The 22,751-nt window shown below is 36.1% G+C and overlaps 1 protein-coding gene across 1 annotated transcript in view; it reads left to right on the top strand.

Annotated features, from left to right (window-relative positions):
* The window catches only part of LOC141295828 (calcium permeable stress-gated cation channel 1), an 80,495-nt gene that overhangs the window by 41,230 nt on the left and 16,514 nt on the right, over positions 1-22,751 (top strand). The window contains exons 4-15 of the mRNA XM_073827103.1: positions 4,992-5,079; positions 5,714-5,751; positions 9,815-9,957; positions 13,913-13,964; positions 14,080-14,188; positions 16,796-16,869; positions 17,003-17,083; positions 17,175-17,295; positions 17,497-17,630; positions 18,312-18,434; positions 21,362-21,515; positions 21,661-21,767. Of these exons, the coding sequence (XP_073683204.1) occupies positions 4,992-5,079; positions 5,714-5,751; positions 9,815-9,957; positions 13,913-13,964; positions 14,080-14,188; positions 16,796-16,869; positions 17,003-17,083; positions 17,175-17,295; positions 17,497-17,630; positions 18,312-18,434; positions 21,362-21,515; positions 21,661-21,767 (1,224 nt within the window). The remainder of the gene's footprint in view (positions 1-4,991; positions 5,080-5,713; positions 5,752-9,814; positions 9,958-13,912; positions 13,965-14,079; positions 14,189-16,795; positions 16,870-17,002; positions 17,084-17,174; positions 17,296-17,496; positions 17,631-18,311; positions 18,435-21,361; positions 21,516-21,660; positions 21,768-22,751) is intronic.

Raw genomic sequence — 22,751 nt, forward strand, 5'->3', positions numbered from 1 at the left:
TTTGGAAGATGGCCTGGTGTCAAGAAGGGCAGCAAAGAAGCCACTTCTCTCCAAAAAAAAAACATCAGTGACAGATTGATCTTCTGCAAAGTGTATGGCGAATGGACTGCTGAGGACTGGGGCAAAGTCATATTCTCCGATGAAGCCTCTTTCCGATCGTTTGGGGCATCTGGAAAAAGGCTTGTCTGGAGAAGAAAAGGTGAGCGCTACCATCAGTCCTGTGTCATGCCAACAGTAAAGCATCCTGAGACCATTCATGTGTGGGGTTGCTTCTCATCCAAGGGAGTGGGCTCACTCACAAGCAATGAATAAAGAATGGTACCAAAACACCCTCCAACAGCAACTTCTTCCAACAATCCAACAACAGTTTGGTGAAGAACAATGTATTTTCCAGCACGATGGAGCACCGTTCCATAAGGCAAAAGTGATAACTAAGTGGCCAAAACGTTGAAATTGTGGGTCCATGGCCTGGAAACTCCCCAGATCTTAATCCCATTGAGAACTTGTGGTCAATCCTCAAGAGGCGGGTGGACAAACAAAAACCCACTAATTCTGACAAACTCCAAGAAGTGATTATGAAAGAATGGGTTGCTATCAGTCCCAGGCCCAGAAGTTGATTGAGAGCATGCCCAGTCGAATTGCAGAGGTCCTGATAAAAGAAGGGCCAACACTGCAGGCCATCGTGGCCGAGGCTTCGTCTGTACACCTTTCCCCCGATCGCTCTGCTCCCGGGAGTTCTGGAACGAGTACGCCGGTATGGGGTCCGTCTTTTGCTAGTAGCCCCATGCTGGCCAGCCCGAGTATGGTTCTCGGACATAATCGCCCTCCTAGATGGCTCTCCATGGGAGATTCCCGTCAGGAGGGACCTCCTCTCCCAGGCCGGGGGCTCAATCCTTCACCCCCGCCCGGAGTTGTGGAAACTATGGGTGTGGCCCCTGAGGGGGAACAACTCATAGACACTGGTCTCTCAACCGAGGTTGTTGAGACCATTCTTCAATCCAGAGCTCCCTCTACGAGGAAACTTTATGGCCTTAAGTGGAATCTGTTTACTGCGTGGTGTAGACAACACCAATTAGACCCAGTTCACTTCCCGATAGGTACAGCACTGGAGTTCCTGCAGTCTCGCTTTTCCACAGGGCTAGCCCACTCCACCCTGAAGGTGTACGTGGCGGCTTTATCGGCCTACCACGCCCCTCTCGGTGGCCTGTCAGTGGGTAGAAACCCCTTGGTCATACGATTCCTCCGCAGTGCACTCAGGTTGAGGCCTCGAGTGAAACCGAGGGTCCCCACGTGGGATCTCGCTGTGGTGCTCGAAGCTCATTGTAGACCTCTATTCGAGCCAATAGAGGAGATTTCAGACCGCAATCTTACCATTAAGACTGCGTTGCTTCTTGCACTTACCTCTCTCAAGAGAGTCGGAGACCTTCAGGCCCTTTCAGTGGCCCCTTCCTATATTGACTTTGCGCCCGGTCTGGCCAAAGCCTTTCTCTACCCGAGAGCCGGGTTTGTCCCGAAGGTCCCGTCATTAGTACCACAGCCAGTCACACTCCAGGCCTTCTATCCTCCTCCATTCGTGGAGCCCGACCATCGGAAGTATAATGTATGTCCACAGAGCTGCCATGTGGTGTAAGACAGAGCAACTGCTGGTTTGTTACGGTCCCCCTAAGAGGGGGTACCCTGCTTCAAAACCTATCAGTAGATGGATCGTGGATGCCATTTCTACTGCGTATGAGTCCTCTGGCCTGCCATCACCCTTGGGGGTCAAGGCTCACTCAACTCGTGGCTTGGCTGCCTCTAAAGCTCTGGCAGCAGGTGTCCCTATCCAGGACATCTGCGGTGCGGCGGGTTGGTCCTCACCCTTAACATTCGTCAGGTTCTATGAACTTGACCTTAGAGCCACTCCTGGCTCCTCTGTCCTTGAGTGACAGATATTTGTCCCTTGTGTCCTGGCAGTTTCCCAGGCCGAGGTGTATTCTCTCCCTCTTGTTCTGGCGGTTCCCCAGACAGAGGTGTAATACCACTCTTGTCCTAACAATTTCCCTAGGCAGAGACTTTGATCCCTCCTTGTCCTGGCAGTTTCCCCAGGCGGAGGTGTATTCTTTCCCTCTTGATCTGGTGGCTCTCCAGACAGAGGCGTAATACTACTCGCATCCTGGCAATTTCCCCAGGTGGAGATCTTCCAGTGTCCTGGCAGGTTCACCAGGCACTCATTATGTCCCTCTTGCTCTGGCAGTTTCCCAGACAGAGGTGTATTACTACTCTTGCGCTGGTAGGCACACTTTATCCTTGCGTCCTGGCAGTTTCCCAGGCCGAGCCATATATTCTCCCTCTTGTTCTGGCGGTTCCCCAGACAGAGGTGTAATACCGCTCTTGTCCTAGCAATTTCCCTAGGCAGAGACTCTTTATCCCTCCTTGTCCTGGCAGTTTCCCCAGGCGGAGGTGTACTCTCTCCCTCTTGTTCTGGCGGCTCTCCAGACAGAGGCGTAATACTACTCACGTCCTGGCAATTTCCCCAGGTGGAGACTTTCTCAGTGTTCTGGCATGTTCACCAGACACAACTCTTTCCACCCTTGTCCTAGCAGTTTCCTAGGCAGGGACTTGGAATTCTGGAGGCGTGGGCATCTCGTTCATCATAGTGTTCGACGCAGCTCGACGTTCACGAAAGGGAACGTCTCAGGTTACGTATGTAACCTCAGTTCCCTGAGGGAACGAGACGCTGCGTCGAGGGCCATAATTCCCGCATCCCTGCCGCGCTCGCTTCATTCCAAGGAGCTGACGCCGGCTTCAAACGCACGTGCTTTATACTTCCTGGTCGCTTACGTCACCACGCCTGTGACGTCACTCCCGTCATCTGATTGGTTGCAGACTACGTTCAGAGTGAGGCTCACCAAATAGCGTTTCCCCATAGCGTTCGACGCAGCGTCTCGTTCCCTACATACGTAACCTGAGACGTTTTCTCAGAATATACATTTAATATTAGAGTCATTTGTCTGTGATTTTGAAACAATTCATTCGAAGCAGTTCTGACCTTAAGGTCTGTAAACCCCTCCCTTCCATAAGCCTTCTCTGCTCTGATTGGTCAGCTGGCCAAGTCTATTGTAATTTGATACAGAGAGGAGTACTTAAGTATGTTAGCGAGCACTATCATTGACATTACACCTTTACATAAAACAATAATGCTCCAATCTGTTTTTAAAATAATGACATAAAAAACATTTAGTTTAACACTTATGCAAGCGAATCGTGTCCACAGCTAAAGTTTATCTGCTAAACTGTAAACACATAATAACAAAACAATAATGCTGGATACGTTAACCAAGTGTCAACATGACTAACTGATGAAACAATACAGTTCGTAAACCAAAATATGTCTTCATTCTTTATTATTAAACAAAGTAATTAGAACAACAGTCTACATTAATCGACTCATTATTAGAAAATTCTTAGATTCGAAAATATGATGACTCTTTAAGGGGATTTTAAGTTGACTTTCTGATTTTCTTTTAAGAGAAAATATATGTATGTATAATATATGTATGTATAATGCACTTTTTTGATTAACAATAGACTGTTTACATTGAAGGACAGCTATGTTACAAACTGCAAAAATATATATATATTTTCAAAAACCCATATGAACTGCTATTTAATGTTGTCTTTTACATTTTTTTCTACTCTTTGTGTTTTGTTTTGTTTTGTTTTTTGTTGAAAAGAAAAACAAGGATTCTGAAATCAGATTAGATCACAAAATCCAATCCTCAGTTTGTGTTGTACAAAATTTTTTAGTAAGACTGGGATACTTCTGATCCAAAAAAATTGAATTACCCTGATCTCAGCAGAAGACTGGATTTCAGGAACAAAAATGTAATAAAACTTTAAAACTAGTTCCAAAAATATCAATATCAAAAGTTATTGTTTATTTTAACACTGATTGTAAACTAAACAGGCACAATCAACAGAGATGGACCAGTCAAATTAGTTATTTGTGTAAAATATAATGCAAAGCATTGGCTTTTTTTCCTATCCCATTTTTTTCTATCACCATGTCCCTTCAGGGGAGCACTAGTAATCCAGATTTGTAAATCAAAAAAAGTGTCTGGGAGATCAAATCCAATCCAACTTTGTTTTGAAAAACTGATCCTGGGTCACAAAACATGGGATTTCAAAATCATTCTGATCCAGATTAAACTTTAGTAATTTGATTGGATTTCAGTTATCGGATTGGATCAAAATGGGTTGTTCAAAAAAACAAAAAAACAAAATAAGGATTCTGAAATCAGATTAAGTCAAGCCAATTAAGATTTTACATTAGATTTGTAATGCAGGACTCAGGGAAGCGTGTAAGATCCAAACGCTACCTTTATTTAACAGATCGTAGTCAAAACAGGCAGGGTCAAACACCAGCAAACAGGAACATCCAGGGCAATACAAAAGCGTAATCCAATAATACAGGCGAGGGTCGAAATCCAAGTGAGTAGTCCAAAGTAACAAATAAAACAAAACAATGAAACAAGAAAAAACTATGACTATGAAACAAAACTATGAAACAGGACAATGGCAATGGCAAAAAACAACAAGGCAATGAAACAAGAAACCACTTGGTAGAGTCCGCAACAGCAAAACAATACTTCGCAAAGCCTGTTTGGTTTAGGCCCTGCTTAAATGGCCACCAAACAGGAAGTTACCAACGAGGCAGCAGAGGGAGCAGCAACAGTCAGTTCATGGGTAAGGGCTCCCTCTGTTGGCTTGGCATTACAAGATTGCAAAATCCAATCTTGATTTTGATCTGGATCAATGTACCAGTTTGTGTTGTTTAAAACTTTTTTAGTAAGATTGAAATCCGAAAAATCTGTATTAAAAACTGTGGTAAGAGCCCCAGTCTAGTATAATCCCATAAGAATAGTATTTCAGTTCATACAATTTTCTAACAGTATGTGAGGTGCTATTTGAAGTATTACCTGTCATTTTTATTGTTTGTCTTTGTTTTGTAGCTTGACATCACTATTCTATGGAGAACAAAGTGAGAAAGAGAAAACCCCGTCAGAATCCAGCCCATCAGACTCAGAGACCAAGGACATGGTGAGAACCTTTTGTAAAAGACAAAAAAGAGACAAAGAAAAGAAACATCAAACACATTTAAGAAATATTTGATCATGCAGAAAGAGGATCTTTGCTTGAATTTATCACATTTGGCAGTGCCAAAACCCACAGGGCCTTGTCGTATCAACAACGCCTCTGCTTAGAAAGGAATAAAAGCATGAGTACAACTAATAGATTGTTTTTAACATCACTATCGTCTTCACGCTGATGCAAATTTACTACTGCTGAAATGTGAAGACACACAGAGGCACAAACAAAGTTCAATCTGTCAACGTGGATTAGTCAGCCGTGTTACGGAGCGTCGCCCCAGAGCTGATGTCATATAAAATAGCCTGTGCACTTAGACGCTATTTTCTTTTATGCACACTATCTGCCCGTTTATATTCTGACCTCACTCTGTCTCCTTGTGTTTTATGTGCAATGACAGTTCAAGACATCACAGCCACGTTAAAGATATTGCATGCATTCGCAATGCTTTTTCCACTTGTTACGCTATCCGTGTTCACTTAAAGAACAAATGATTCTGACAGATGCTAAGCTAGCCAGACGCGCTCTTTTTTTTATATGCCAGACCTTTTTATGACACCGTTGTCTTCCCTCCCTCTCTTTATAGGGCTTCTGTTCCTGGCTCACATCTCTGTACCACATGAAGTAAGTGTGCAAGAAGTGCATGATGATGTCTTCAGCCAGCGTCCTGTTTGCTCATGTTATATCTCATTAAGAAGGGAAAACACAGGGTGAAGGTGGACTGGGCGCTTTACCAGCACTTCTAACGTCTGGGCACGCTCAAAAGCCTTTCAGAAGCGTAAACCAGCCGCTAGTCTGTCTCCACGGTTGCAGAGATGTTATTTGGACGACTCGGATGGCATGTTGGTGCCATATTTAGCTGGTGCCTTTAAAAGCTTCTTGAACTCCCCGGCGACCGAGAGGCCACGCTGAGAGTTTCCTCACTCTGTGTGAGGCGAGGAGAGGCGAGGCCGAAGGGGTGTGTGTGTGTTTGTGTTTTGTGTGTATGAGGGCTCCTTGTAATCATAATAGCCCCCAACGCCCTCATGTATTTGTGTGGTCTTTTAAAAAGGCCGCCACACGTATATTGTTGACCGAAGCCAATAATTCGTTGGAAACAGGCTGAAAACTCACTGAAAACTCTCACAGAGACTGTTTGCTCAGCTAGTTTTTGTTCAACTATTGCATATCTGGCTAAACCAAAGTCATAGGTTTGATTCTAGGAGAATGCACATGGGTCAATAACGTGCACCATTTAAAAAAATTAAGAATCTTTTATTAGGAAGGAAAAAAGCTAGTTTAAAACGTGTGCCATATGTTCGTTCTGAAGTTGGTTTCATGTGGTTTTGAATATACGCTACCATTCAAACGTTTGGCGTCTGTAAGATTTTATACATGGTTTTGTCTCTTACGCTCACTAAAATACATTTAAAACTGTAATATTTTGAAATATTATTATGATTTAAAACAACTGTTTTCTATTTTGGATTTTTGTCAAATATGATTTAGTCTCTAAGTGATGGCAAAGCTGTTTTCAGCATCATTACTCTAGTCTTCAGTGTCACATGATTCTCCAGAAATTGTTTTAATATGCTGATTTGCTGTTTAAGAAACATTTCTTATTAATATAATGTTGAAAACAGCTGTTTAAATTGTGATACATTTTTTAAGATTCTTTTATGCATTTAAAGTTAAAAAAGAACAGCATACTGACTGCAAACATTTGAACAGCAGTCTAATTTTCAAGAAAAGCCTCTAAGACTCTAAAATGTTATGTGGTGTACAGTAACCATCAAGTAATAAAAGCATGAACACATTTTCTTTACACCTTCAACACATTATTTTTCAAAAAAATGTAAAAGTATGTCAAATGTAAAAAGTATGTTTTACAAATATATTTAATTATTAATTGATTTTACAACCTGAACCAAACCTTATACAAACTTTTGTAAAAAGGGCAAATTGATGTATTATTTATTATTAATAAATTTATTTTTATTTGCAGACCTTGTCATGAAAGTCTGCAGAATCCTGATATCATTTCATTTTGTTTTGTTTTTGGAATTGTTTGGCTTTGATTTGTTTGGGTTGGTTTTGTTTTGTTTGACTTTGTTTTGTTATTCAAAATGGTTAAATATCTGTACTTTTTAGAGTTACACCACATGTCATTTTACAACCTGAACTAAACCTTTATACAAACCTCTGTAAAAAGGTTAAATTGTCTGATATTTTAAAATATTTCTTTTTATATGCAAACCTTGTCATGAAAATCTGCAGGAATCCTGATATAATTTCCTTTTATTTTGCTTTGGCTAGGTTTGGGTTGGTTTTGTTTGACTTTGTTTTGTTGTGATTGTTATTGTTTTGTTTCATTTTTGTTTGCCTTTTTTTGTCTTTTTTTAAATTGTTTTGTTTTGTTTAGTTTTGTTTGCTTTGGGTTTGTTTTGTTTGCCACTGTTAAGTTTCGTTTTTTGGTTGGTTTTGTTTGCCACTGTTTGGCGTTGTTTTGTTTTGTTATATTAAATTATTAACTCATAAATATCTGTACTTTTTAAAGTTGTACCACATGACATTTTACAACCTAAACTAAATGTTTTTGCAAACTTTTGTAAAACTGACAAATTATCTGATATTTTAAGAGAATTATTTTTGTCATGAAAGTCTGCAGGAATCCTGATATAATTTCCTTTGTTTTGTTTTGTTTGCCTTGGGTTTGTTTTGTTTGCCATTGTTTGGTTTCATTTGTGTTTGCCATTGTTTTGTTTAATTTTTGTTTGCCATTGTTTTTTGTTTTGTTTTGTTTGCCATTGTTTTGTTATATTGAATTTTTAACTAATAAATACCTGTACTTTTTAGAGTTACAACCTGAACTAAACATTTTTGCAAACTTTTGTAAAATGGACAAATTATCTGATATTTAATTAGATTTATTTGTGTATGCAGACCTTGTCATGAAAGTCTGCAGGAATCCTGATATAATTTCCTTTGTTTTGTTTTGTTTGCATTGACTTTGTTTTGTTTGCCATTGTTTTGTTTTATTTTTGTTTGGTTTTGTTTGCCATAGTTTTTTGCTTTGTTTTGTTCTGTTTGGCATTGTTTAGTTTAGTTTTGTTATATTGAATTATTAACTCATAAATACCTGTACTTTTTAGAGTTGCACCACATGACATTTTACAACCTGAAATAAACGTTTTTGAAAACTTTTGTAAAACTGACAAATTATCTGATATTTAATCAGATTTATTTGTGTAATTATCTGATGTTTAATCAGATTTTATTTTTTCATGAAAGTCTGCAGGAATCCTGATATAATTTCCTTTGTTTTGTTTGCGTTGGCTTTGTTTTGTTTGCCATTGTTTTGTTTCATTTTTGTTTGGTTTTGTTTGCCATTGTTTTTTTTTTTCTTATATTGAATAATTAAATTATAAATACCAGTACCTTTTAGAGTTACACCACATGAAATTTTATAACCTGAACTAAACAGGTTTGCAAACTTTTGTAAAACTGACAAATTATCTGATATTTTACGAGATTTATTTTTGTGTGCAGATCTTGTCATGAAAGTCTGCAGGAATCCTGATATAATTTCCTTTGTTTTGTTTTGGTTTGGTTTGGTTTGTTTGTGTTGGGTTTGTTTTGTTTGCCATTGTTTTGTTTCATTTTTGTTTGGTTTTGTTTGCCATTGTTTTGTTTCATTTTTGTTTGGTTTTGTTTGCCATTGTTTTTGCTTTGTTTGGCATTTTTTTGTTTGGTTTTGTTATATTGTTTTATTATCTCAAAAATACCAGTACTTTTTAGAGTTGCACCACATGACATTTTACAGCCTGAACTAAACGTTTTTGCAAACTTTTGTAAAACGGAAAAATTGTCTGATATTTTAAGAGATTTATTTTTGTATGCAAACCTTGTCATGAAAGTCTGCAGGAATTCTAATACCATTTCCTTTGTTTTGTTTTATTTAGTTTTGTTTGCCATTGTTTTATTTTGACATTTTTTGTTTGTCCTTGTCATATTGAATTATTAACTCATAAATATCTGTACTTTTTAGAGATGCAACATGACATTTTACAACCTGAACTAAACCTTTATACAAACCTTTGTAAAAAGGCAAATTATCTGATATTGTAAAAGATTTATTTTTATATGCAGACCTTGTCATGAAAGTCTGCAGGAAACCTAATATCATTTTATTTTGTTTGGTTTGAGTTGGGTTGGTTTTGTTTTGTTATATTGAATTATTAATTCATAAGTTGTGGGCAGTTGTGGCCTAATGGTTAAGGAGTCTGACTTGTAACCTGAATGTTGTCGGTTTGAGTCTCATGTCCGGCAGGAATTGTTGGTGGGGGGAGTGAATAACCAGCGCTCTCTGGGACCCTTGAGCAAAGCACCAAACCCCCCAACTGCTTCCTGGGTGCAGCAGCATTGGGTTGTTTTTTGTTCTTGTTGTGTTTTTTTGTTTTGTTTTGTTTTTTTGTGGGTTTGGTTTGTTTAGCATGTTTCTTTCTTTCTTTCTTTAATTAAAATGATTTTAAAATCATATATGTATAAATTGCATGCATTTTTGTATTAATGAATGGATAGGATTGTGAAAAAAAAGTGCATTAAGTTGATGGCCTGCATACTGACCATGCTGGTTTGGATAAAAGTGTCAATAATATGTAAGTGTAAATATTTTAAAGAAACCTTTTTGTTCTTATTGTTCCCTTAGGGATGAAGAGATCCGCAGTAAATGTGGCATTGATGCGATCACGTACCTGTCTTTCCAGCGTCACATCATCCTGCTCATGACGGTGGTGTGTTTGCTGTCGCTCGCCATCATCTTGCCTGTCAACCTCTCTGGGAACCTCCTCGGTACCTCCACCAGATCCATAACTGCTTGGTTACTGTTTGCTCTAGTAGTGCTCAGCCATAAAGGATTCATGACAACAGACACAACACGTTTGGTATCCAGGAAAAGGCAGTAAACTTTAAAACAACATTACATCAACATTACATCTTAATTCTTCAGTGTGCTTGCCCCTAAAAAAGACTTTTTAGAATAATGTAACAAATTAGTTTTGACAGATTGTTAGAGTAATATGGTTTCTTTCCTGGGCCCGCATGACCTCAAATGAATCTTTAAAAGTGCATGACGGCATACTCTAAAATTTATCTAACATTTAAAATGAACATAAAATATAAAAATTCAGTACTTTCTTTAATTTTTTGAGTAAGACATTCATAGGTTGATTTCCTGAGTGGCAGAAATGGATCTTTGGTGCTTTTAAAACATTGACTATGTTCTGAATACAGTACTAGTGTTCACTATTTAACTTTTTTCACACAAAATAGCATGCGAAACAAAAATCTGTTTCTGTTTCAGACGGTAATATTTATCAACAGTAATATCATTAATAACCACACATCACTTTATTATGTGTAATGTTTAATTCAGCAAGAGAGGTACATCTATTATCTAAATTGTTACTTTAAATACAGTTTTTTTTTAACAATTGACAATTTATAAAAAAATAAGTTAAGTCAAGGCTGAATATGATATGGCTGAATTTTAACTCATTCATCAGACTAGAAATGTTGTATAATGTTTACTTGTATACTTTTTACCAAACCAAGTTAATGTACAGTTTATACTATATTAAGAATAGAATAGTAGGTAGCATGCTGTTTTGAACATATGCATTGCTCTTTCCATTCAAGCAGCTTTTGGCTTAGCAGTGATGTGAGTTTGGGGAACTGCCTGTTTAACTGGAAATTACAGACTTGAAACTTATTTAATTCTGATTGGTTCTAGCTGAATAGAAATGAAACTAAATTAACACAATCCTTTATTATCAGTGAGTGAGACATTTATCCCAAAAATCTTTTTTGTCAACTGTGACGTGCTGATTAGTATGGAAGCCTGTTTCCGCCACTGAATAATTTAAAAAAAGGTAATTGTGACATTTTATCTCACAATTCTGACTTTTCTACTCAGAATTGTGTGATACAAACTCAATTCTGATTCTTTTTTTTTTTTTAATTGTGAGATAAAAACTCACAATTGCAACTTATAAAGTCAGTATTGCAAGATATAAACTCGCAATATTGAGAATTAAAGTCAGAATTGCGAAATATGAACTTGAAATTAAGACTTTTTTCTCCCAATTGTGTGATACAAACACTATTCTGACTTCTTTCTCAGAATTCTGAGATATAAACTTGCAATTCTGACTTCATTTTTCAGTATTGCAAGATATAAACTTGCAATATTGAGAAATAAAGTTAGAATTGTGAAATATAAACTCGTAATTCTCAACTTTTTTCTCAGAATTGTGATATAAACTTGCAATTCTGACTTTTTCTCACAAATGCGAGTTTGTATCTCGCAATTCTGACTTTTTTCTTAGAATTGTGAGATATTAACTCGCAATATTGAGAAATAAAGTCAGAATAGCTGAATATAAAATAATAATCCTGACTTTTTTTACTCATAATTGCATGATATAAACTCAAAATTCTGACTTTTTTTTCAGAATTCTGAGATATAAACTCACAATTCAAACTTTTTTCTCAGAATTGTGATATAAACTTGCAATTCTGAATTTTTTCCCACAAATGCGACTTTGTATCTCGCAATTCTGTAATTTTTTTTGTCTGAATTGTGAGATATTAACTCGTAATATTGAGAAATAAAGTAATAATTACAAAATACAAACTTGTAATCCTAACTTTTTTCTCAGAATTGTGTGATATAAACTCATAATTCTAACTTTTTTTTCTCAGAAATCGAAGATATAAACTCGCAATTCTGACTTTTTTTCTCACAAATACAAGTTTGTATCTTGCAATTCTGATTTTTTTTTCTCAGAATTGTGTGATATAAACTCACAATTCTGACTTTTTTCTCAGAATTGTGATATAAATGTGAGTTTGTATCTCGCAATTATGTAATTTTTTTGTCTGAATTGTGAGATATTAACTTGCAATTTTGTGAAAAAGTCAGAATTGTGAAATATGAACTCATAATCTTGACTTTTTTCTCAAAATTGTGATATAAAATCATAATTGTTTTTTTTTTGTATCTCACAATTCTGACTTTTTTTCTCGCAATTGTGTTATAAAGTCAGTATTTTGAGAAAAAAAGTCAGAATTGTGATACAAACTTGCAATTCTGAATTTTTTCCCACAAATGCGACTTTGTATCTCGCAATTCTGTAATTTTTTTTGTCTGAATTGTGAGATATTAACTCGTAATATTGAGAAATAAAGTAATAATTACAAAATACAAACTTGTAATCCTAACTTTTTTCTCAGAATTGTGTGATATAAACTCATAATTCTAACTTTTTTTCTCAGAATTCGAAGATATAAACTCGCAATTCTGACTTTTTTTCTCACAAATACAAGTTTGTATCTTGCAATTCTGACTTTTTTCTCAGAATTGTGTGATATAAACTCACAATTCTGACTTTTTTCTCAGAATTGTGATATAAATGTGAGTTTGTATCTCGCAATTATGTAATTTTTTTGTCTGAATTGTGAGATATTAACTTGCAATTTTGTGAAAAAAGTCAGAATTGTGAAATATGAACTCATAATCTTGATTTTTTTTCTCAAAATTGTGTGATATAAAATCATAATTGTTTTTTTTGTTTGTATCTCACAATTCTGACTTTTTCTCGCAATTGTGTTAAGTCAGTATTTTGAGAAAAAAAGTCAGAATTGTGAGTTTATATCTTATAATTTTTCTTTCTGCATTTGCAAGTTTATATCACACAATTCTGACTTTAAAATTTGCAATTGCTAGTTTAAATCTCACAAGTCTGAAAAAAAGTTAGAATTGTGAGATAAAAAGTCGCAATTAGCTTTTTAAATTTTTTTATTCAGTGGCATTATAGTGTTATTTTTTTTCATAAATTGTATAATAAAAGGCCACATTTTGATTTAAAAAGTATAAAAAGTGACCCATTAGTAAGTCAGCTTGTACAGTTTACCTTTGACAAAACCCTTGACAGCAACATACATTTTCTGTATTGACTTGGATGGAATTGGAGAGATCTGCAGAATGTATTTTGACAAATGTATTAAATGTAGCTTAGAGCTCTACTATTTAAAAAAGGCACAAAGCTGGGAGAATGTATAACATTTGTGTATGGTTTTGCGGATGCAGATTCCGTGTGGGCCTGTCGATGAATGACTGTAGGAAGAGCCTGGGAAAACTCTTGAAGACGTAGAAGGGCTCAGTCTTAACCCTCCATTAGTGGACGTGTGTAAAAGCATAATTCAGACCACCCTACAGTGTTTGAAGATGGTTGGGTGGCACGATAGAGGGTTAGAAGGGCCAAGTTAAATATGGTAAAGGCCTTGACGGTCGACGCCACAAGAAGAGCATTGTGAAAAGCCAGCGGCTTTACCTCTTGTTGTTTTTTAGACCTGCAATAAGCTTTTCATATGACTTTCATACGACCTTGGTGGCAGAAGTTTACTGTGGTCCTCTAAAAGCGTTAAATGTGGATGTGTGGTAGACCAGTTTGTGGTGCAGCTCTGGGTCCGGCTGGTTAAAATAGGGTGGGGGTTTTGACGCTTACTGTCATCTCTATGCAACAATTTGACACTGTATTTGTGAAAAAAACCAGCACATTCACAAATTTGTCATAGCAACCAAACCCAAAACATAATGATTAGGGTGTAGAGAGTTTTTTTTATTCCACATTGAGTTAGCGCTGTACCGCACAGGCCTCAAATTACTTTCAGGGTTTTATTTTTGACACTGGTATGTGAGAAGTGCATGAAATGTTACATGTTGTTTATTTTTTATGCTTTTCAGGAGATAGCCCGCAGAATTTCGGCCGAACAACAGTGGTTAATGTTCCCGCACAGTAAGATTGTTTTTTATGATGGATGTAGACCTGAAAAGCATAACCTTGTTGTGTATGTACATATTGATGAAGTTGTTGGCATGATCTGTTTAACTCTTTATTCTTTGTGCATCAGGAACACATTTCTGTGGCTGCACAGCATCTTTGCTCTGCTGTATTTTGTGATCACAGTGCTGTGCATGGCCCATCATTCATCACGACTGGAATACAGAGAGGACGAGAAGGTTGGTAATCAGCTGTATTCGTGCGCATGTGTTATTACACCTCATTTCTGGTCCGTAAGTGGTACTGCTTTTAACAGTGATTGCAAGCCGAACGAGTGCATCTCATGTTCAGGCAGGGGCGCCGCTAAGGGGGGGTAAGTTAGGACAATTCTAAGGGCCCACGCCTTTTAGGGGCCCCCAGAGATCTGCTTTTGTGTGGTGGGGGGGCCCAACCTCATATTTTGTCATAGGGCCCAAAATTGCGAGCGGCGCCCCTGTGTTCAGGTCTAATATATAGGCTTTATATATTTATATACAGTCAAGACTGAAATTATTCATACCCCGGGCAAATTCTGACTTAAAGTTACGTTTATTCAACCAGTTTTTTTTTTGACCGGAAATGACACAGGCTTCTCCCAATAGATAATAAGACGATGTACAAGAGGCATCATTATGGAAAAAAAAATTACTCATCTTTTATTTACATTTGAACAAAAAGTGTCATGTCCAAAATTATTCATACCTCATAATCAATAGAAAAGCCTTTATTGGCTATTACAGCAATCAAACGCTTCCTATAATTTCTGACCAGCTTTTTGCATGTCTCCACTGGTATTTTTGCCCATTCATCTTTAGTGATGAGCTCCAACTCTTTCAGGTTGGAGGGTCTCCTAGCCATCACCCTGATCTTTAGCTCCCTCCACAGATTCTCAATTGGATTTAAGTCAGGACTCTGGCTGGGCCACTGCAATGTTTTGGTCTGCTAACCATTTCTGTGTGTTTTGGGTCGTTGTCGTGCTGAAATGCCCACTGGTCCCCAAGGCCAAGTTTCTCTGCAGACTTTCTGATGTTGTTGTTGGGAATTTTGATGTATTGCTCCTTTTTCATGGTGCCGTTTACTGTGATTAGGTTCCCTGGTCCACCGTCTAAAAAACCCCCCCCAAAACATTAGGTTCCCACCACCATGTTTGACAGTGGGGATGGTGTTCTTAGAGTTGAAGGCTTCTCCTTTTTTACGCCAAATGAAGGCTACATCATTGTGGCCAAACAATTCAATTTTTGTTTCATCTGACCATAAAACAGAAGACCAGAAGTCTTGTTCTTTGTCCAGATGAGTATTTGCAAAGACCAAGCGGGCTGACTTGTAAGAATCCACAATGTGCAGCCACAGGTCCTCAGTGAGCTCCTTTGTCCACAAACCAACAGCAGAGAGCATCTGTTTTTCACCTGTTGAGTTGATTAAAATAGCTGTTCCCATTGAATCAGGGTAATTAGGATGCTTTAGAACAGCTTGGACTATTTGGAATGGTATAGAACTTTGGATTTTCCCATAGACTGTGACAGTTTGCAAAGGGTATGAATAATTTTGGACATGCCACTTTTTGTTCAAATGTAAATAAAAGCTGAGAAATATTTTTTTCCACAATGATGTCTCCTGTAAATTGTCTTATTATCTTTTGGGATAATCCAAATCTTTTGGTCATTTCCGGTCAAAAAAATCTTGCTTATTGAATAAAAGTAACTTTAAGTCAGAATTTGCCAGGGGTATGAATAATTTCGGGCTTGACTGTATATATATTATAACTTAAAATTTCCAAAAGGGTCTTTTTACAGAGATGACATAGAAGAACGATTTACGTTCAGTAAAATAAAAGTGAGATATTAAAAAAAGTGTGAAGTACATCTTTTTCCACTATAAAGAACCTTTTGTAAAATGAAAAGATTCCATGGATTTGAAAGTTTCTTTATGGAACCATGCAGTTGAGGTCAAAAGTTTACATCCCCCAGAAGGTTCAAATGCTTAAAAAAACCCTGCATTAAGAGCCAGGGGGTGAAAACGTTTTGAATTTGAATATCAGGGTAAATTTAACTTATTTTGTCCTCTGGGAAACATGCAACTATCTTCTGTAGCCTCTAAAGGGCAGTACTAAATGAAAAATTATATGATATTTAGGCAAAATAAAAAAAAATGTGCATATCTCCATTCTGTTCAAAAGTTTTCACCCCCCTGCTCTTAATGCATTGTTTTTCCTTCTGGAGCATCACTGAGCATTTGAAACTTCTGTAATAGTTGCATATGAGTCCCTCAGTTGTCCTCAATGTAAAATTATATAGTCATTGTTAGAAATGGTTCAAATACACAAAAATGCTGGAAACCAAAGAATTTGTGGGACCTGAAGGATTTTTCTGTTCAGGACAAACAAGAGGCTTATTAACAACTATCACTGCACAAAAAAAAAAAAAAAAAAAAAAAACCCCGCTATGAATCATCCAGGTAACAACACAGTATTATGATATGTAAACTTTCGAACAGGGTCATTTTTATAAATTCAACTATTATTTTCTGTCATGGACTATATGTAAACATCTTTAATGTGACATACCTTATTCAGGTCAGTACTAAATAAACAATAACGTGCGTTTTGTATGATCCTTTTTATTTTGGTAAAATAATTAACATTTTGCAGATTCTAAAGAGGGGGATATAAACTTTTGACCTCAACTGTATATGCAAGCATAAAAAAACAAAAAAACCTCAGTACTCTTTAGTTTGCTGCCTTGCAAGCACTGGTAAAATTTTCAGAAAATGCACTTCTCATTCTCATTTTTGATTTATTATTACTGCAGGTGGCCAGAACCCTAATGATAACTTCAATTCCCAGAGAAATCTCTGATCCCGGCCTGATCACCAAACACCTGCAGTGAGTGAAGAGCACAGATCTGTTATCCACAGAATTACAGCTACTGCTTGATCTCCATATTTCAGCATATCTGATATTAAATGTCAGCACAACTGAGGACATTCATTTTTCACTTATTTCTGTCTCTGAACAGTGAAGCCTACCCCAGCTGCACCGTCACAGACATCCGGTTCTGCTTTGACGTACAAAAACTAATGAAGCTGGACTTAGAAAGGTCATTTGCGTTTACATATCTCCTGCATGTCATAGAACTGAGCCCCGCGAATAGTGCATATTAAACCATATTAAAACAATATCCCATACAGGCGAAAAGCAATGAAAGGAAGGCTGTACTTCACAACCAAAGCTCAGAAGGAAGGCAGGATCATGATAAAGACTCACCCTTGTGCACAGATCTTCTGCTGTGATATATGTGGTTTTGAACAGGTAAATGTCCCTCAAACACTCATTAGAGTTGTCACAATGGATATATTTGTATGTTACATATAGCATGGCCGTATGGCTGGTACTGCACCTCCTCATATTGGCCACTGGAGACCACCATACACCAACCATCAGTCATAAACTTCTCTGCGAGGAGATGTGATACGCATCTTCTCATGTTTTATGTCATTGTCTTCTCATCAGGTTGACGCAGAACAGTATTACAGTGAACTGGAGGAGAAGCTGACAGATGAGTTTAATGCGGAGAAGAACCGTATCTCTATGAAGAGGCTGGGCATTGCCTTTGTTACCTTCAGAGATGAGAGAATGACCGCAGTGTAAGTCTCGAGGATAAATAGCTGATTATTGAGGTGATCACTCAGAATCACCATCATCTGTCAAGAGATCTTGTAAGTGGAGGAATGAATACATAAATTTAAGAATGCAAAAGTATGTTTATTTAAAAAGTATTTTATTAACATAAAACACATTTGCTGACAGATGAACTACTAAACTCTAGGTTTCAGCACCAGCTATAGCTAACTATATTTGATTTTTTTTTTTTAAATTGAACTATCAAACTGTTTTCATTTAGGTCCCTAAACCCATAAGACGTTTAAGACTTTCTTTAAAACATAGAAAAAAGGTATTTTTAGTACACGGAATCAGAAACAGAATCCCTTCATTAAAAGTCAGCTCACCAAAACCTCAAAAAGTTCAGAAAGAATGGTAAAGCTAATCCATATAGTGACCCTGAACCAGTCATAAGAGTCCATTTTTTATGAATAAATAAGCTTTTCATTGATGTATTGTTTGTTAGGATATGACAATATTTGGCCGAGATACAATTATTTGAAATCTGGAATCTGAGGGTGCAAAAAAAATAGAAAATCGCATTTAAATTTGTCCAAATGAAGTTCTTAGCAATGCATATTACTAATCAAAAATTAAGTTTTGATATATTTACGGTAAGAAATGTACAAAATATCTTCATGGAACATCATCTTTACTTTCTGTAGTATTGTGAAAGACTACAGTCGAGCTCTTTGCCGCCACAGACCCCAGCAGTCCAGCATTACAACAGTGGTGCGGTCCCATCAGTGGGGTGTTTCTTACGCCCCAGCCCCTAATGACATCATCTGGTGAGTTGAAGTGATAGCCACATCTATATCTTAAAACATAAAAAAAGAATACGAACAACCACAGTGAGGTTATTCCTTTTATGAAATGATCTGGGTTTACTGTTTTATATGATGTTTTATTTAGCGTTTCTTAATTATACAGTGATCTGCGAGCTGAAGTCATATATTTTTCATGACATGCTTTGTTCCAGGCCATTACACTTGGATTTGAAAGATGAAATTGGATTAATTAAGTCTCAATCTGAGTGTGTGCCTAGACAGCCACTGTGAAAGCCATTATATCTCTTACATAATATGTGTTGAGAATCATATATTGAGTGAGTGTGAGTGTGTGTGGGTGTGTGTGGGGGGGGACACTGTCAGCCTGTCTTTCTGCTTGACTGGACAAGTGTGTGTGTGCATGTGTGCGCGTTTGTCTGAATTCAAGACTTTCTTTTTTTATGGATATAAGCTCTAATGTTGTAGCATGTTTGCTTCTTATTAAAGCAATTTATTGAAGTGTGAATGTTTTCCAGTTCAGCGTAGCCCGTGAGTTCGATGTTTGTACCGCTGCATTTATAGAGTAAATGGTTTTGCAATTTTGGAAAATTATTCAGTGGAAACAATTACTTTTGAAAGGTATTTGTTTGTAGTTTATGTAAACCTCATTCTCATTATTACGCCTTTCATGTGCATTGCTATTACTTAAAGTAACAGTTCACCAAAAAAAATGCTGTTTTTCTTTTGTGATTTATATACACAGTTGAGGTCAAAAGTTTACATCCCCTTTTCAGAATCTGCAAAATGTTAATTAGTTTACCAAAATAAGATGGATCATACAAAATGCACGTTACTGTTTATTTAGTACTGATCTGAATAAGATATTTCACATAAAAAGATGTTTACAATAGTCCACAAGAGAAATTAATAGTTGAATTTATAAAAATGACACTGTTCAAATTTACATCCCCTTGTTTCTTAAAACTGTGTTCTTACGTAAATGATTCACAGCTGTGTTTTATTTATTTTATTTTATTTTTTTGTTTAATGATAGTTGTTCATGACTCCTTTGTTCTGAACAGTTAAACTGCCCGCTGTTCTTCAGAAAAATCTTTTAGGTCCCACAAATTCTTTGGTTTTCCGGCATTTTTGTGTATTTGAACCCTTTCCAACATTGACTGTATGATTTTGAGATTCATCTGAGGGACTCATATGCAACTATTACAGAAGGTTCAAATGCTCACTGATGCACCAGAAGAAGAAAAGAACATGCATTAAAGGAGAAGTTCACTTCCAGAACAAAAATTTAAAGATAATTTACTCACCCACTTGTCTTTCTTTATTCAGTCGTGAAGAAATTTAGTTTTTTTAGGAAAACATTTAAGGATTTCTCTTCATGTAGTGGACTTCTACGGTGCTTGCAAGTTTGAACATTTAAAATGCAGTTTAAATTCAGTATCAAAGTTAACAGTTTATATACTTTTTGACCTCAAATGCTCATCCTGTCTAGCTTTGCTTGTACTCTGTGTAGTCTGGTTGATAAATTTATAAAATGTAATTTTAATTTTAAGACCCTTTTTCCTTGGCTGGGATCTTTTTAGAGCCCTTTGAACTGCATTTCAACTGCATTTTGGAAGTTCAACCTTGCGGGCACCATAGAAGTCCACTATATGGAGAGAAATCCTGAAATGTTTTCCTCAAAAAACATAATTTCTTTACAACTGAAGAAAGGGGGTGAGTAAATCATCTGTAAATCATTGTTCTGGAAGTGAACTTCTCCTTTAAAAGCTAGAGGGTGAAAACTTTTTGAATTTAAAGATCAGGGTAAATTTAACATTTTGTCTTCTGGGAAACATCTTCTGAAGCCTCTGAATGGCAGTACTAAATGAAAAAAATATATAATAGTAAGGCAAAATAAGAAAAATGTACACATCTCCATTCTTTTCAAAAGTTTTCACCCCCCACCGCTTAATGCATCGTTTTTTCCTTCTGGAGCGTCAGTGAGCATTTGAGCCTTTTGTAATAGTTGCATATGAGTTCCTCAGTTGCCCTTAGTGTAAAAACGTTGGATCTCAAAATCATACAGTCATTGCTGGAAAGGGTTCAAATACACAAAAATGCTGGAAAAACGAAGGATTTTTCTGAAGAACAGCAGGCAGTTTAATTGTTCAGGACAAGCAAGGTACTCATGAACAACTATCACAAAAAAAGGAAACCCAGTATTAAGAATCAAGCGTATGTAAACTTTCAAACAGGGTCATTTTTAAAAATTCAACTATTATTTTCTCTTGTGGACTATATGTAAAAATCTTTTATATGAAATATCTGATTCTGGTTAGTACTAAATAAAAAAAATAACATGCATTTTGTATGATCCCTCTAAAATAATGAACATTTTTCAGATTCTGCAAGGTGTATGTAAACTTTTGACTTCAACTGTATATCAGCAGCTGCATCAAATTTTTGCTCCATTTGGTCTTCTGAATAAAATTGAAGTGTTTTTTTTTCTCACTTTGAGTTTTATATTTTCCTATATCATGCTATATGAGCTGTAAAAAACTTTTTAGATTCCATTTCAAAATATATATATTTTTCAGACTATTATTTTATTCAGGCTTTACAGGAGAGTAGAAACTTTACTATAGTCACCAATTTCCCATAGTCACCAATTAAGCTTGTTTCAGAGGGATTTCAGACACTTGCTGGTTTTAGAATGGTTTAGGCCACTTTTGTGCTGGAAGACCAGATGGTCGACTAGCTAAACCAGCTGAACACCAGTTTGGTCAGTTTTGGAGACCAGCTGACCAGTTTAGGCTGGGTTTCCAGCACAAACCTTCCCGTTTATGTAATCGCAGCTGAACATCCCACTTATTCTTGGAGAGAACACTGTTGGTCCTATAACTGTAGTTAAGACGTTGTCGTGTTGATTGGTGCCTGTGTTCGTCCAGGGAAAATCTGTCAGTGTGCGGTTCTCGCTGGTGGCTCCGCTGCGTCCTGCTCAACATTCTGCTCTTCCTCTTGCTCTTCTTTCTCACAACCCCTGCTATCATCGTAAACACTATGGACAAGTTCAACGTCACTCGGCCGGTTGAAAGCTTAAGGGTCAGTGACCATCAAAGCCGTTTTATAACTTTCCGGCTGTATGACGCCACATTAGAATGCAAAATAAAACTGAAAGTGCTTTTTTTGTGTTTTTTCGGAAGTTGAATGTTTTGAATTTGATCTTTTACTGTCTTCTACTGTCTAGAACCCAGTAATTACCCAGTTCTTCCCCACCCTGCTCCTGTGGGCCTTTTCCATTCTCCTGCCCTTCATTGTGTACTATTCATCTTTCTTTGAGTACCACTGGACCAGGTATGATGCTGTTTCCACCGTCTGACTTTAAACTCTTCTAGTCTGTGTATAAATGTGAGAATACAATGGCAGGGAGGTCTTTTTACGTAAGTATACATAAAAGTGAATGATTTGTACTGATTAAAATGATCAAAATATTTATTAAAATATAATTATTAAAATAACTGAAAGTAGTAATATAATCCTTGTTGGATGTTAAAATAACATGATTTGATTACCATGGGTCTGGTAAGATTTTTTTATTCTTAAAATAATTTTAATTTTATTCTTTTATTTGTATTTTATAATTTTTTTTTATTAATTTAAATTAATATCTGTTTAGTTGTCTGTCAGTTGATTTATTTTTATTTTTATTTTCTTTCTTTCTTTTGAAAAGAAGTTTCTTATGCACACAAAAAATACAGTAAATCAGAAATATTGTAAAATTGGAATAAAATATTGTTATCGGTATATATTAAAATGTAATATTATTGTGATGATACAGCTAAATTTTCAGCATCATTATTCCAGTCTTCTGTATGATGGTTTGGTTCTCAAGTAAGATTATTTATCGTTATCTTATTATTATTAGCAAACATTTGTGTTGCTTAATATTTGATTTTTTTATTATAGATTTTTTTTTCAGTTTTTTTTTTTTTTTTTTTTTAGGATTTTTAGAAAGGTTTTTTAAGTTTTTAAAAATAATTTATTTAATATACTATTTTTTATTTCATATTTAATATATATATATAACCAGGATTTTTAGGATTTTTAGAAATGTTTATTAACTAAACTGTTTTTAAAAAGAATTTAATATGCTATTTTTTATATTTAATATACATATATAGTATCATAGTTAAATATAATAAAACAGTTTAATCAGCAAACACATGTTGCTTAATATTTTTTTGGATTTTTAGAAAGGTCAAAATATATATTTTCTAAATATATATATATATATATTTCAGATTTTCTATTTCATATATATAGTAATATAATTTAATT

The sequence above is a fragment of the Garra rufa genome, chromosome 21 (assembly GCF_049309525.1).
Source record: "Garra rufa chromosome 21, GarRuf1.0, whole genome shotgun sequence".
NCBI classification, from domain to species: Eukaryota; Metazoa; Chordata; class Actinopteri; order Cypriniformes; family Cyprinidae; genus Garra; species Garra rufa.